The 16,811-nt window shown below is 37.1% G+C and overlaps 1 protein-coding gene and 1 pseudogene across 1 annotated transcript; one reads left to right on the top strand and one right to left on the bottom strand.

Moving 5' to 3' along the window:
- Positions 1-13,096, bottom strand: part of LOC100441669 (radixin-like) — a 55,978-nt pseudogene extending 42,882 nt beyond the window's left edge.
- PPP4R3C (protein phosphatase 4 regulatory subunit 3C) lies at positions 13,095-15,635 on the top strand. Its single transcript, XM_002831482.3, has 2 exons — positions 13,095-15,289; positions 15,353-15,635. Exons 1-2 carry the CDS (start codon positions 13,095-13,097, stop codon positions 15,633-15,635), a joined length of 2,478 nt encoding a protein of 825 aa, XP_002831528.2.
- Positions 15,636-16,811: the final 1,176 nt, after the last annotated feature.

The following is a 16,811-nucleotide window of genomic DNA, read 5'->3' as shown; positions in this document are numbered from 1 at the left end:
TAATCAATCAGGAAGTTCGGTTAATTAAAACCTTTATATGTTTCTTGAATTTATCAACTTCTCCTTATCCTTACTGCTAACATTGCAGTTCAGATCACAACCATTTCTCACTAAGATTTCTGTAACTTTTTTTTATTAAGACCCCAGCTTGTTTTCCTTCTCTATTCACCACACAGTGCCCATAGGATACTGCCATACTCATTTTTTCAAGTAGTCTTGGTTACATAATTTTTATGATCTAGTACCTGTTTTTCTTTCCTCTCTAGTTGCAATCCCTTCTCCTCTTGTCCCCTTTATACCCGCCTCCCCACCCCACACACATCTGTAATACTAATTATTATACTTCAAGTCACAACTTAATCATTATTTTATCTGGGAAGACTTCCCTGATATGTTTAGGTTGTCTCATGTGCCCCTATAATGTGCCTAATTGTCTTCCTTCCCAGGCATAAGATTTGAGAGGGACAGAGGGTAGGCATTCATCTTTGCATTCACCAATGAGTCACCAGCAAATTTACTGGCTCATAGGAAGTAGTCAACAAATACTCACTGGATCCTTGAAATAACTTCATTTAACTTTCATAAATATCAGTTCCAGTTTTAAATGTCTAATCACTGACAATGTGTTGGTTTGCATTTAAACACTACTGCAATTAATTTCGTTAGTTGAGCATGAAATCCGTTTTCTGATATTTTCAGTACTTGTATGGCAAAATTTAGGTGCAAAAATATTTTAAATTTTATTTTCCAAGTATGGTTTCAAAAAAGAAGTCTTATTATTATTCCAGCTACATCACAAAGGAAACTGAGGTAAAAGAGGAGTTAGGGGACCTGTTCAAGCGACACACTAATAATCCAAAACAAATCCAGGATTAAACCTCTGAGTATTACAAGCCCAATATGATTGCTTAGCTGCTGATCTGTGCTCTTTAACCTTCATGGGGGAAGAATGTACTTTGCAAAACTGTTAGACCCTTGAAAATGAATGTGACTTTTGTTTGTAAGAGACATGTAAATATCTTCAAATATAAATTGGCTCTAGTCTGGTAACAACTAGCAAAATTATAAAATTTTGAAAAGTGAATTAGTAACTAAAAAAAATATGTGTGATTTGGGAAACTTAACTTTGGTGATCAAAATGTCCTTGCAGGAAATTTCCCAACTCAAAGTAGAGTACTTACCTCTAAGGGAAGTGAGTGACATAATCCTAGTGTCCTCAGCAATTTAAAGTCATTTTGCTTAAATAGTAACTCATGAAAAAATCGACTCTGGCCCCAAGCTATAAGTGAAATCAAGTGACTTGACCTATTTCACAAGAAAACCAATTAAAATCAGACACTGAGAAGTGGCAAGATCACCTGGAGTGCCATGATTTCTTGAGGAGGACTCCTCTATTACACAACACACTCACTGTCTTGCTCTAAAAGGAACCTTAGAGCAGCCCCTCTTCCAAAGCCTCCAAGGCCCAGAGCAATTCAGAGTCTCTTTTTTTGAGGTTCTCCTTTACCGCCTTCACTTCATATAGTGCCTGGGCCAGAGAAGTAGGTAGGAGTCATTCGTGTCTTTTGTGTCACTCCCTCAGAACTCTAAACAGTGCATAAACACATCCCAGACTTGATAAATGTGCATTTAATACCTAACCATTGAGCCAATAAGAGCAAAAAGCCTATAATTTCTTGGACCCATTTGCCTTTAAAAGGAGTATAATACATTAAAGAACATTTTTTGTTGCCATTCAGGTGTAAGATTTTAACATGAACCAACATGTTTAAATAATAACTTCACCAGTAACCATTGTGTTTTATACCTGTTACCTCTTCTAATACCATAACAACCAAATGAAGTAGGTAATAGTTCCACTTTAAAGATGTAGAAATTGAGGCCAAGACATAGTAAGAATATTGTTCATGTCGCATTACTAGTGCCTGATACAGCCTGAGTTTCAACTCAAGGTATCTATTTTTGTGTTTGGGCTCCTAACCACCAAGCTTGCATCCTCTCACAGGCACAGATAAGGACAGAAATGTGGATCTGGATATGTATGCATATGTGGGTGGGATAAAAATGTGGATGCAAATGTAGATACAGATGAATATAACTATATGCCACTATATCTGTATTTATCTTCTGAATATAAAATAAATAGTAAATATATATCGTTGCACTTTTTTCAATGTACTTTTTAATTTTCATTTCCTTGTAAGCTTTCTTCTTTCGGTCCCTTGTTTCACTAACTAGGTTTCTTCCTTTCTTTCTTTGAACTATTTTCTGCATGGGGATAATTGCTTCTTGTACAATGAGCAACTGACACTTCCCTGAAATAACTGAAAATACCCGAGGGACACATTTATAGTCAGAGGCTTTAGGTGTTAAAATACCCTCGGGACTCCAACTGAGCCTGAACATTAGAGCCCTAGGGAATGGATATGTCTTATCATTTTTTTTTTTGCTTTCCTTTGCTAATTATTCTTAATAAATGGCAAAGACTCCCATAAGTATACGCCCAGAGCAACCTCAAGAATATTGCAAAAAATGCATATTCTTCCTGTCTTATTTCCATTGTTGAATTAAAGTGAAAAGCAGGCTAATATTGCTGAAGGCAACAGAAGTACACATGACATTGATATTGGATAATTAGACATGTATAATTTTAGAATAATGGGGGATTTCTGTAAAGATATTTAGAATTACTGTATATTAGAATGATATTTCTCTTTTAGATATGCAACTAGAGTTAGTTGTTGTGAAGATAAAAAAATGCAACCCCAAAAAGGTAGATTAATAGTCAGTTACCAAAGAAATTATAAACGCCATGGTAAGGTCAGATATGTTTGGCCTGGAAAGACGGGCACTTAACTTCAGATGAAAGAAAGCAATTTAGCATATATGTGAGCTCTCATTTTCTGACCCTGCCATTGAAAAGAGGAAGGTTTATTTAAGAGAAAAGGAAAAAAAAAAAAAAAAGAATCTCACTGATGTAAGTTGAAGGATATTAGAAAATGCCACCTGTGGAAGCTGTTACATCTTCATACCCAGAGGTCTTTAAAATTAAAGCAAAAAGAATAACTGTTCAGGATAACAAAACCAGTTTCGGCAATCCAGTTATAGCTGTGGACGCCATTTGCTTATATGTGTGAAAGCAAGAACAAAGTTATCAATGAGATAATATCAAATGAAAAAATTTAGAAATGGTTTTTCATATACAAAATTTTTAGAAATGGTTCTTCCTATGCATTAGAAGTGATATTGTGTGAGTGAATAAACTGACATGCTCCATAATGTGATTATCACAAAGAATAACCCTATTAATGAATGAAAGAGACAAATTGCTATGAAAACTATGTCTACAAAGACTTCTTATGAGTTCAGAGTGGGAAAAATCTAGAAAGAAAAAAATGCATTTGGAAAGAAAAAGTATTGCAAAAAGCGAAAGGGTCAAGATAGTACTGAAGGTAAATTAAAGTAGCACACAGTTGTAAAACTAATGTTTCAAATAAAGCTTATCACAGTCAGAGGCATGAGAAAAAAAGGAGAATAAAATTTAAAGTTAGTTCACCTCTATTTAAAGCAAACATAATAACTAAAATGCCCATTAATGATAGACTGGATAAAGAAAATGTGGTACATATACATAATGGAATACTATACAGTCATAAAAAGGAATGAGATCATGTCCTTTTCAGGGACATAGATGAAACTAGAAGCCATCATCCTCAGCAAACTAACGCAGAAACAGAAAACGAAACACCGCATGTGCTCACTCATAAGTGGAAGCTGAACAATGAGAAAACATGGATACAGGGAGGGGAACATCACACACTGGGGCCTGTCAGTGGGGGAAAGGGGAGGGAGAGCATCAGGACAAATAGCTAATGCATGTGGGGTTTAATACCTAGGTGATGAGTTGATAGGTACAGCAAACCACCATGGCACATGTTTACCTATGTAACAAACCTGCAAGTTCTGCACATGTATCCCGGAACTTAAAGTAAAATTTAAAAGAAAAGAATATTCATACTTTGAGGGTAAATACTTTAAGGGAGAGAGATCATGAAGTAGAAGCACTTTAAATCTAATTGTCCTCTATGTGTACTATTAAGAAGAAAAAGAGGGGGATGGGGGATAAGAAGAGATATATGGAGACATATATTGCCCGTCCAAATGCTTAAGAGTCTAACTTGATGATTTTATAATGTAGACATATAATGTGGCTTCTGTACCTATTTAAAGAGAAGGGAAAGAGAATGTTGATGTGTCTTGTAGCAAAGAGCTTACATACACAGGTTCTTGAGTCTGACTACCACGGTTCAAATCAAAGCTCAGAATATTTACTCACTGTGGAAATTCAGACAAGTTTGTTAACCTCCTTATCCTCATCCAGAAATAAGTTTAGGAAAGAACCTGAAAAAAAACAGGTAAATGAAATCAGATACCAAATTGATAGATTTTAATAATATGAGGAGGAATTGAATTCTTTTTATCATGAAATGTTTCCACTGTAACAGAAAGAGTGATTTTTACACAATCTTTGATGCACTCATTCATAATAGTCACTGAACACCCATTGTCTTCTAGATAATGCAATACAGAAAAAAATAAGATGGGCCGAGACCTATCTTTGTCTTTTTTGGGCTGGGGGAGTGGGATGAGAGCAGAATAAGACAATAAAAGTAACCAAATGTGGTAATTCTAGATTGAGAAAGTTCTGTTGAGAAACTGAAATAGGGTAATGGTAGAGTATGAAGAGAAGTGGTTGCTGCCTCAGATTTTGTGGGCAAAGAATTTTTTGAGGGACTGCTTTTTTAAATGGAATGTGAACGATGAGGAAGGAGATATGAAAATATAGGGGCATGGAGGTCTGGTCAGCAACCCTTAGAAGGGAAAAAGATATGCACGAAGGACAGTGAGCTGGAACAAGGTGCGGGAAGAAAGGTGAGATGGGGTGAAGCAGTGGGGCCTGGTAGAATGCTAAAGAGTATAGATTTATAGAAAGTAGTATGCAAGCTCTGGGTGCTGTGAGAATGGACTGCAGGAAAACAAAAGGGAATTGCTAAAACAACAAATTCACTTCTTAATTATTTTTCTGGAGAAGGGCCTGATGATAAATGTCACGTATTGTATTACTGTAAATATGAAGAAATCCTGATTAATAGAAATCTTGAACCACAAAAATTCAAATAAGTTGGTTTTACTATATCAGATATGAAAAGAAGACCATACAATTTGTCTTTTGAGAATTACTATTTGCATTTTAAAAACTTAGTAGATGATAAGAACTGAAAATTATTTCTAGTAGTCATTCTCAATCAACTGTGACTTTGTCTCCTTCACCCAGGGCATATTTGGCCCTGACTGAAGATATTTTTGGCTGTCACAAGCAGGGAATGTGGTGTTAATGACATCCAATGGGTAAACCACAACTACCCTGCTCTACCTACTCTCAGTAATCAACCAACCAATCAAACAACAAGTCCACAAATACAGGCATTTTTAAGGCGCAAAATCTTCATTGAAATTCACTTTATAAGGTCACATTTTGTGATAAGTATAATGCTTAAGAGGCATCTAAAACATACGGAACCAATGCAGTTATTGTACTTAAAAGGTCATGCAATATGTATGAGTACTAAGAATTTTTATCTTTGTTTTACATGTTACTGTATGTATCACCTATACGGCCCTGAAAGAGCCAATCTATCAAGAGGAATCCTGAGTGGCTAACTAGTCCTAAATTTAAAATAGAGCCAAGTGGCCATTTGCTCACTATAGACCCCACACATACTCTCTGAATTCCCAGAAAACCCACATGTCTGTTTAACTTTGGGACTTTCATAGCTGTCTGTTTATGTTCACATGGCCTGAAACTACCAATAGTATATGGCCTGCATCAACGGATCAAACTCAGCAAGCATTGACCAATTAGAGCTCAGCAGGGATCAATCAATCAGAACCAAGCAAGTTGGAATCCTTCATTTGCATAAAGGTCCTGAATAGGAATCTGGGTGCGAACTTTCTCTATGAAAGCCAAATCCTCCCTTTGTTTTCTACAATGCAATTTCATTTTACATTGAAGGCTGTATCTCCCTGGTTTGCAAGTTGTTCTTTGGAATAAACTCTCCTTCCTCTAAATTCTCTTTTAGAGAACATTTGTTCTCACCTACGTATTTGATAAACCCCTTATATTAGAAGTTTTAAAAATTATAATTTTAATTAACTGTAAACAAATGTTTGATTTTTTTTCTGAATGATTTTAATATGTAATTCAAAAATACATTCTTACACTGTCAGCCCTCCTGTTTAAGAAAGTGATAGCAGATCAGGCCAGGCACCGTGGCTCACGCCTGTAATCCCAGCACTTTGGGAGGCCGAGGCGGGCGGATCACCTGAGGTGAGGAGCTCGAGACCAGCCTGACCAACATGGAGAAACCCAGTCTCTACTAAAAATAAAAAATTAGCCAGGGGGGATGGCGCATGCCTCTAATCCCAACTACTTGGGAGACTGAGGCAGGAGAATCGCTTGAACTCAGGAGGCAGAGGTTGCAGTAAGCCGAGCCATTGCACTCCAGCCTGGCAACGAGTGAAAACTCCGTCTCAAAAAAAAAAGAGAGAAAATGATAGCAGATCAGCAAGCGGTAACAAAACATAAAAGGTTGTTTTTCAGGAAGAATGAACTAGATCTTCACACAAGTAGTAACGTGTCCAATATCAAGACTAGCCAAAGTGTTTAAGATTTCCCCTATTTATCATGAAATTTTTGTTTCTGTTTCTGACTCATTTCAATTTTTTCATCAGACATCAAATATATTCAAGGCACCCCTTTAAATGTTAATTGAATTAAGGCAAAAATGTTAAGACAAAATAGACTGCTCCTTATAAAATGAAAATATATATTGTATGACATAAATATATCTTATACTATACTGAAGAAATGAAGATGATTCCATCTCCAGGCAAAAATGGAGCATTTTAACTCCAAATTATGCTCGTTACTAGTACTTATACAACATGGCTATAGGGTAATTAGTAAGCAGAGAGCTAATGTTATTCTTGATGATCAAGGTAGGAAGAGGAAGTAACATAGTCTATTCAAATAGAGAAGAAAAGATCTGTGAATTACAGAATTTAAAACAAAACTGGAAATGAGTCTGGAAGTAACTATTTGAACAGAATTAAAAAGAGAGAACATGGCACTGAAAGTCAGTGCCTAAAATTTACATGAGCTTAAAAGAACATTGTCCCCTTTTTCTTTCCTCTGCCTAATTCATGAGGTGTGAGCAGATTTGGGAGATTCCAAGGAAGCCACGCGCACAACTAGTACTGAGAATGTACTAATGCTAACAGAAACTGCCTATGGATCCAAGAAAATACTTGCATGATTCTTACCTCTGAGACACTGGGAAGACAATAGCCAGTACTGCTGCAGTGCACACATAACAGGATGATGTTTTCACCTGAAAATAAAAGAAGATTTTAACTGTCCACACATTCTAATACTCTCTGTATAGAGTAATCATACATCTCTCTTTGCCGAGGGAAGTTCTTGGTTGTACTTGTCCAAGCTTATGAAAGAATACAACACCGTTCCCAATTCTTCATTCTTCCCTCTACCCACGCCCTTTGTTATATAAGTTTGCTATGATCTCCCTGTCTAGGTGGAGTATACTTTTACATCTCTTGATTCTGGTCTTGTCCATGAACTTGATTTGGTCAAACAGAAGTTTGAAATCGGTTGAACGTTTTAATACTAGAAAATAAGGGTTCTTTCAACACTTGAGAGTGGATGGAAAAGCTGCAGTTTCTACCTGAGGTTTCTCTCAGGGTTGGGGAAGAAATATTTGACAAAACTTAGAGGAAAACATCCAGCTTATTCAATACACTAGTTTTCATGCAACTAAAAGGAGAGTATTGTTTCCTAGGTTACCATCAATAGAAAGAAAACTATTGAAAAAGATGGAATTTAGGTATCAGAAGAAATGACATATGTATTTTGTAAATTAAAAATATCTCCTGATAAGACTATCTAGTTATTCCATAAGAGGACTGAACATAAAGTTCAAATTCACTGTTTCATCCCCAGTGCCTGGTATAGGGCCTGGCCATAGGGGTTTCTCAATAACTATCTGTGGAATAAATAAATGGATTATTGGAAATCATCCTATGCATAATGTTTATTTATTCATGCATTTATACTGCAAATAATTACGAGAAACTATGTGTACCATGCCTATGGTAGATGCTAGGGACACAACAGTGTGCAAAATAAGGAAATTACCGCCTTCATGCAGTTGGTAGTCTAGTTTCAGAAAATAGAATAAATGAAGTTCAAAATGATCACATGATGCTAAGAACTATGGAGAAAATATACATCGAAGAAAAGTGATGGGTGAGTTGGAATGGGAGGCCCCTGCAATTTTAAAGAGGTGGTTAGGGAAGGTGTCACTAGAAAAACAAGAACATTTGAATAATTTTTTAAGAAAATGAGCGTGTTAGTCACATAGATAATGAGAAATAGAGTGTTCCAGGTAGAAAGAAGGACAGATACAAAGGTCCTGAGGCAAGTGTGCCCAATGTACTTCAGACACAGCAAGATAGCTAGTGTGGCTGAGGCAGAATAAGGAAGAAAGAGACTACTAGGTGAAGAGCTCAAGTAGATCAAGGGGGCCAGATCTTACTGGGATGGATAGACTATAGTTAAAATGTTGGCTTTTGTTCTAAGGTAAAAACATTAATTTTTAGCGAAGAAGTGGGACAGTGTGACTTCTGTTTTAAAAGAACCATTTCTAGCTATTGTGTTGAAAATACACTAGTGTAGGGAAAAGGTGAAAGCTAAGAGAAGAGACTATTAAAAATTTGCAAACTAGAGATGATGGTGGATTTGACACTGTTAGTAATAATGATAACAAATGTGATGAGAAGTGGAAGGATTCTGAACACGTTTTGAAAGTCAGACAGACAGTATATATTAGAAGACTGAATGTGGGGAGTAAGAAAAAGGGAAAAGTCAAGAATGACTTCACATTTTTTACCTGAGCCACAGGAAAGATGGAGTTGACACTGCTTTCCTTGTGTTTCAGATATTCCCATAAGAGATGCCATAAAAGGCAACATTCCACAGAATAAGTTAGCTAGAAAACTTGTAGTAAACATGTAGGTGTGTTTTACACTAATTATTTTGAAGTTGAAAATTTTAGATGAGATGTATTTGAATAACCATATTTTAATGCCATTTCATAAAATCAAAAATCACTTTGTTTTTCCCACTATGAAATGCTCTCTCCTCTTATAGATAGAATATTTAGACATCAAAATGTTTCCTATATAGTCATGTGTCGCTTAATGACGGGGATATGTTCTTAGAAATGCATCTTTAGGCAATTTTGTCATTGTGTGAACGCCATAGAGCGTACTTACACAAACCTAAATGGTATAGCCTACTACACACCTAGGCTATATGGTATAGCTTTTTGCTCCTAGGCTACACATCTGCACACCATGTCACTGTACTGAATACCATAGGCGGTTACAACACAATGGTAAAATTTATGTATCTAATCATATCTAAATATAGATAAGGTAATGCATTGGGCTGCAATGTTGTGACAGCTAGGTGATAGGAATTTTTAAGTTCCACTATAATCTTATGGGACCAATGTCATATATGCGGTCCATTGTTGACCTAAATGTCTTTATGTGGCTCGTGACTGTATAAACATTTCGTAGGAGTTTACTGTACCTAAAATTCAGAAATGTGTGACTCATTCCTTTTTTTGTTTTCTAAAGAACTCTGGAAATATAAAAATTAAACCCATTGCTTCTCGGCCTTTTGGCTAAGATCAAGTGTAAAAATTAAACCCTAGTGGTCTTAAGATGTGGATGAATTACAAGATCCTTTTGTAAAAGTATTTATTTTCAGAACAGAGTCATGAAGAACTAAATCTTACCACCCTATGGTCATGGGGAGGAAATGTGAGAGGGGCAAGCATGCAAAACAAAAGAGGAATTCTGAATCTTAAGACTCAATCTACACATTTTTATTTTGAACTGGCCTCAAATATTTTTCTTCACATAATAAAATGAAGAAACACCAAATAACAGTCATAGTTGGAATAAAAACTACATTGTTGTAAACATCTGCTATAAAAATTTATATACTGTCTGAGAGAGAGCACTGAATATTGGGAAGAGCAAAGTGCAGAGTTGGAACTATAAAAGAATTGGTTTCAAGTTCTGGCATCATCACTTACGACAGGGGTTTGAACCAAATGTTTAACTCAGTTTTGGAGTTTGAAGCTTTTTCCTCTCTATTAAGGTAGTAATAATATTTTTCTTAGGTCACTTTTTATGAGGACTAAATGAAAAAGTAAATAACATATATTTAAAGGATTTACACAGCTCCTAGAATATTTTATTCTTATTACTTTGCTCCCTGTAAGACAACTATAAAAATAAAAAATAATAATGTTAACTGATGAAGAAAACAGGACATTGCTCTACTTACCGCACCAAATAAAGACAGGAACTGAAAGAAACTACTGCAGAAATAGCACTAAGAAATGTGAATATGAGACTTTCAGATTGTAAAGACTTTAGTTAACCTAATTAAGATAAAGGAACCTTAGTTGGCCTAAGGGAAACTCCCAGTGACGAAATTGTGAGGACAAAGAGATTTGTGCTGAATGCCTCTCAGAGAATGGAATTTGAAGGCATATTCAAGGGATTGACAGTATTATAATTGATTCTGATAGAGACTTCAATATAAACACAGCAGAGAAAAAAAATTAGACCATTAGCATACATGTCAGTATTATTATTGTGTATTTGCACATACTGTCGTGTTGAAAGAAGATTTGTTTAGTACATATATCATTCTCATATGTCATTTATTAATTTTATGTTTAAATATTATTTATAATTTGTAAATGCTTCTAAACCAGCAGTCTCCTGGCATTGATTTAAATTTTCCCATGAAATAATTGTCATTTTGTATTCAATTCCCCAAGTGCCTTAGCTGTACTGTCATAAGTAATATTCTTGAACTATAATCTACTGTAGGCCACATTGCAAAAGAGGTGTGTGGAAATTTTTCCTTTCTACTTGAGAATTGTCACACATCTCCAGTGCTATGTAAAATGAAGTGATTTCTACAAATAGGACTCTTCAAGTCCAAATGTGCTTGATGTGCCCCAATTCTTAGCTTTCCCTTGCAATAACAGGGTTAATGTTTTGGAAAAATATATTTTAAAAGAAAACTGCAAAACTTGCTGCTACATCAAAAATCAACTTGGCTACTATTAAAATTATATTTAACAGAGTTGCCATATCCAAGCTTCTATTTTTCAGTTGGCTATACACAGATGTGGATCTAAAGGAGGAAGTGCGTGACTTCCATCTTGTCTTGATAATTTTATGTTGATTACAAATTATATAGATGGAAGAAATGTGAAATAAAGTGTAATGAAGGCCAAGAAAAGAAGGGGATAGCATAGTTCAATAGCTGAGAAAACCAATTTTGGAAGCAGAAAGACATGTTGAACACAGAGTTCCTCAACTTATTAGTGTGTGACCTTTGGCAATTTATTTAACTTCTCTAAGTTTATTTCCTGATCCTAAAAAGATTGCCAATACTCCTATATCATTGGATCATTATGTAAACTAGGTAAGAAAGTAGCTCCAAAATTCTTGTCAGTGTCTTGAACATAATAAGCATTCAAGTATTATTAGACTTGATCAATTATGTTATTACCTTTCTTCATAATAATAAGTAATCAAGTATTATTAGTTGTTGTGGTTATTGTTATCATTATTCAGAAAAGAAATAAAATAATTGATCTGTGATGGCCAATACTCACTCTTGGCTAATTTCAACTCACAGTTTTCCTCTGGCCCAGTCCTTACCTACGAATGACGAGTGTCCTTATAGAGTGGGAAAATTTGGGAAAATGTTTTCCCCATTGTGCTAGCAGATAGAGCTTTAGGATGAGCTAAACAGACCAGAGGAGTTAACCAACTCTTTCTTAAAACAATCCTCCCCAAAGGATGTCTAAGTGAATGGTACAGATTCATGCCAACCCTTATTGGGAAGATTGAATACCATTTCTCTGATTTTTGCTAATGGTCTATAGGCCACTTGCTCCTGCTTCTTTTTTGGACCAGCCTTTTCTTGACATAGAATGTGAAATGTGAACTTCTCAGGACACAGGTGATTAAAGTTTCTTTTATCAAAGTTCCTAAGTTTCCATTCCCAAATACCTGATGAGTGAAAATGTTTCAGAGAAACAAAACCCTTTATAGAAAAATCATATTCTAATTTCTACGCTTCCATTTGTAAGCTGGGTGGCAGCTCCTTTTAACAAGTATAGTAATGGTTACATAGGCACATTCTTTTGGGGCAGAATTCTGGGGAAATCACAAGATTCCTGCCAGAACGACGCTTTTCTAGACAATGGAGAACAGCCCAAGAGACTCGCTTTTTTTTTTCTTTTTCTTTTTCTTTTGAGACTAAGTCCTACTCTTGTTGCCCAGGCTGGAGTGTAATGGTGTGATCTCGGCTCGGCTCATTGCATCCTCTGCCTCCCAGGTTCAAACCATTCTCCTGCCTCAGCCTCTCGAGTGGCTGGGATTACGGGCACCCGCCACCACGCCCAGCTAATTTTTGTATTTTTAGTAGAGACAGGGTTTTACCTCTTTATCCAGGCTGGTCTCAACCTCCTGACCTCATGTGATCCACCCGCCTCGGCGACCCAAAGTGCTGTGCTGGGATTACAGGTGTGAGCGCACCGCGCCTGGCCTGAGGCTCGCTTTTTAAGAGACAGTAGGGGATGGGGGGTTGGGGGGCAATGGAGAGAAGATTCAGTGTGCTTGAGGTGGGGGAAAGTGAGAGGTAACAGGGCCTCCAGAGGGAACAGGAGGGAACCCTGCTGCCCTCCGGCCTCTCCAGAGCCTTGGCTCCGCCCCTCTAGCCACTATTGATTGGCAGTCTTCTATCAGGAGTGCCATCTCGGCCACCATCGTTGTCAAAATAACAGCGGCTTCCATGCTGTACCGGAAGCAGTGCCGTGGGGACCAGACCTGACGGAGCGAGGCCAGAGGACGCCATGGCAGACCTGAGGTACAGTGTAAAAGTCTATGTCCTGAACGAAGACGAGGAATGGAACAGTCTAGGCACCGGTCAGGTCTCATCCACCTACGACGAGCAGTTCCAGGGCATGTCGCTGCTTGTTCGGTCAGATTCAGATGGGTCAGTCATCCTGCGGTCACAGATACCTCCAGACAGGCCCTATGGGAAATACCAAGAGACACTAATTGTTTGGTATGAAGCTGAGAACCAGGGTTTGGTGCTAAATTTCCAGGACCCAGCCGGCTGCCGGGATATTTGGAAAGAAATTTGCCAAGCTCAAGGTAAGGATCCGTCTATCCAAACCATAGAGGACATTTCAGATGAACCAGAAGAAGACTTTAATGAAATGTCAGTAATCAGTAATACGGTTGTGCTGCCTGACTGTGAACTCAATACACTTGATCAAATTGCTAACATAGTTACCTCGGTTCTCTCCTCACCTACTACGGATAGGGAAAGACTGGCTGAGATCTTGAAAAATGAGGCTTATATTCCAAAACTACTGCAACTGTTCCACACTTGTGAAAACCTAGAGAATACTGAAGGTTTATACCATTTGCATGAAATTATTAAGGGAATTTTATCCCTCAACGAGGCATGTCTGTTTGAGATAATGTTTTCTGACGAGTGTATCATGGATGTGGTGGGATGCCTTGAGTATGACCCTGCTTTGGATCAGCCAAAAAGGCATAGGGACTTCTTGACCAACGATGCAAAGTTCAAGGAAGTTATACCAATAACTAACTCTGAACTTAGGCAAAAAATACATCAGACATACAGATTACAATACATTTATGACATTCTTTCACCTGTGCCTTCCATATTTGAAGATAATTTTCTTTCTACACTTACAACTTTTATTTGCTCCAACAAGGCTGAGATAGTAAGCATGCTGCAGAAAGATCACAAATTTTTGTATGAAGCTTTTGCACAGTTAAAGGATGAGACTACACATGATGATAGACGGTGTGAATTGCTATTTTTTTTCAAGGAGTTATGTTCATTTTCTCAGGCATTACAGCCTCAAAGCAAGGATGCACTATGTGAAACGTTGACACAGTTGGGAATTCTTCCTGTTCTTAAAATCGTAATGATCAGGGATGATTTGCAAGTAAGGTCAGCTGCTGCAGTTATATGTGCTTATCTAGTGGAGTACAGTCCATCCACGATCCGAGAATTTATAATTTCAGAAGCTCAGGTGTGCAAAGATAGTGACCTTTTCATTAATGTAATAATTAAACAAATGATCTGTGATACTGATCCTGAGTTAGGAGGTGCTGTTCATTTGATGGTAGTTCTCCATACTCTACTTGATCCATGCAACATGCTGACAACACCTGAGAGAAGTGAAAGAAGTGAATTTCTACATTTCTTCTACAAACATTGCATGCATAAATTTACAGCACCACTTTTGGCTGCCACCACAGAACACAACTGTGAGGAGGATGATATAGCTGGATATGACAAAAGCAAAAATTGCCCCAATGATAATCAAACAGCACAACTGCTTGCTTTGATATTAGAGCTACTTACATTTTGTATACAACATCATACATACTACATAAGAAACTATATCTTGAACAAAGACTTGCTAAGAAAGGCCTTGATATTGATGAATTCAAAGCATACTCACCTGATTTTGTGTGTTCTTCGCTTTATGAGAAGGATGATTGGCCTTAATGATGAAGCTTGTAATAATTACATCATTCAAGGAAATCTTTTTGAGCCAGTTGTAAATGCTCTTCTAGATAATGGAACTCGGTACAATATGTTGAATTCAGCTATTCTTGAGCTATTTGAATACATAAGAGTGGAAAATATCAAGTCTCTTGTTTCACATATAGTTGAAAAGTTTTATAACACACTTGAATCGATTGAATATGTTCAGACATTCAAAAGATTGAAGACTAAATATGAAAGAGAGAGAGACAGACAAAGTCAAATACAAAAGAATTTACCTTCTGTACTGCGAAATATAGTAGTTTTCAGAGGTACGATAGAAGAAATGGAGCTGCAAGAAGAAATATGTTTTATGGAAGATGCAGGAGAAGCAGTTATGCCACCACTGGAAGATGACGATGAATTTATGGAGACCAAAAGAACCCAAGAAGGAGAAGTATTTATGCCACCACTGGAAGATGACGATGAATTTATGGAGACCAAAAGAACCCAAGAAGGAGAAGCAGTTATGCCACCACTGGAAGATGACGATGAATTTATGGAGACCAAAAGAACCCAAGAAGGAGAAGCAGTTATGCCACCACTGGAAGATGATGTTGAATTTATGGAGACTAAAAGAACCCAAGAACATGAAGACAAGGTAGACTCTCCCAAAAGAACATCTTCTGGTGACTTCAAATTCTCTTCATCTTATTCTGCTTGTGCTGCTATTGGAACAGGCAGCCCAAGTGGTAGCAGTGTGGTTCGTTTAGTGGATCATCCAGATGATGAAGAAGAAAAAGAAGAAGATAAAGAAGATGAAACACCCCCCAAGAAGAAACCTCATCTTAGCTCCTAAAATCTATATGGGGCACCCTCAACATGTGGCTCAACAAAAATTCTATAAACATCCATGAGCTAAAAAGACTGATTCCACAAGCTTTTTCATGTGAACTTATAATGATAAATCACAGATATGACGAGTTAAGAGGGTTTAATTCTGTAAAAACAAAATTTCTCATAATCTTAAAAAAAATAGTAACCAGAACCTGAGTGAAAACTTTTTGGCAAGAAAGTCTTAATTTGTGGCATTATTTAGGGGAGGAAATCATCTTTGGGAAGGAAAGTCTTAGTTTGGAATGGGGAAGAACCAGGTCGATAATGTTAATGTAGTTTTGTTCTAGAGGTATGTATTAGAAACAATAACAGTTCAGTTGAAAAGCCTACAACATTACTTGTATAATGGTTCTAGCCATGGTATTCTTTCCTTCAGTTACCTTTTTAACACAAAAGTTTATGTTTATATGAAAAACAAAGTTAACTATGAAAAATGTTAGTCTCTTCAGACATTTCTGTAAAGATATAACAAAATTTCAGCTTATAAGTAATTGGAAGGAAGTAGCTTTCAGAGTGTACTTTCATTCATTAAAAAAGCAAGCTGGATTTACAATGTGCAGTTATTTGTTTTTATTAAAACAATAGAAATGTATTTTCTCACTGTTCTGGAGGCTGGAAGTCCAAAATCAAGGTGTCAGCAAGGCCATGACCCCTCTGAGACACTGGATAGCATCCTTCCTTGCCTTTTCCTAGCTTCCTTCTGTGGGTGGCCATGGATTCTTGGAGTTGATTGGCTTGTAGCTGTATTAGTCCAAACTTTGCCTGTGTGGTCACATGGCATTCTGCTTGTGTCTATGTGGTGGTTTATATAACTTTTTTTTTTTTTGGAGCTAGAGTCTCACTCTGTCACTGAAGCTAGAGTGCAGTGGTGCAATCTCGACTCAATGCAACCTCTAGCTTCCGGGTTCAAGTGATTCTCTTGCCTCAGCCTCCCACATAGCTGGAACCACAGGCATGCACCACTATGCCAAGCTAATTTTTGTTTTTTTTTTTGTGGAGACGGGGTTTCGCCATGTTGGCCTGGCTGATTTCGAACTCCTGACCTCAAGTGATCCACCCGCCTAGGCCTCCCAAAGTGCTGGGATTACAGGCATGAACCACCGTGCCCAGCCTATTATAACTATTTTAGATAAGAGAT

The sequence above is a fragment of the Pongo abelii genome, chromosome X (assembly GCF_028885655.2).
Source record: "Pongo abelii isolate AG06213 chromosome X, NHGRI_mPonAbe1-v2.0_pri, whole genome shotgun sequence".
Lineage (NCBI taxonomy): Eukaryota > Metazoa > Chordata > Mammalia > Primates > Hominidae > Pongo > Pongo abelii.
Note: the sequence above shows the minus strand (reverse complement) of the source record. Positions and strands in the feature narration are given on the sequence as shown.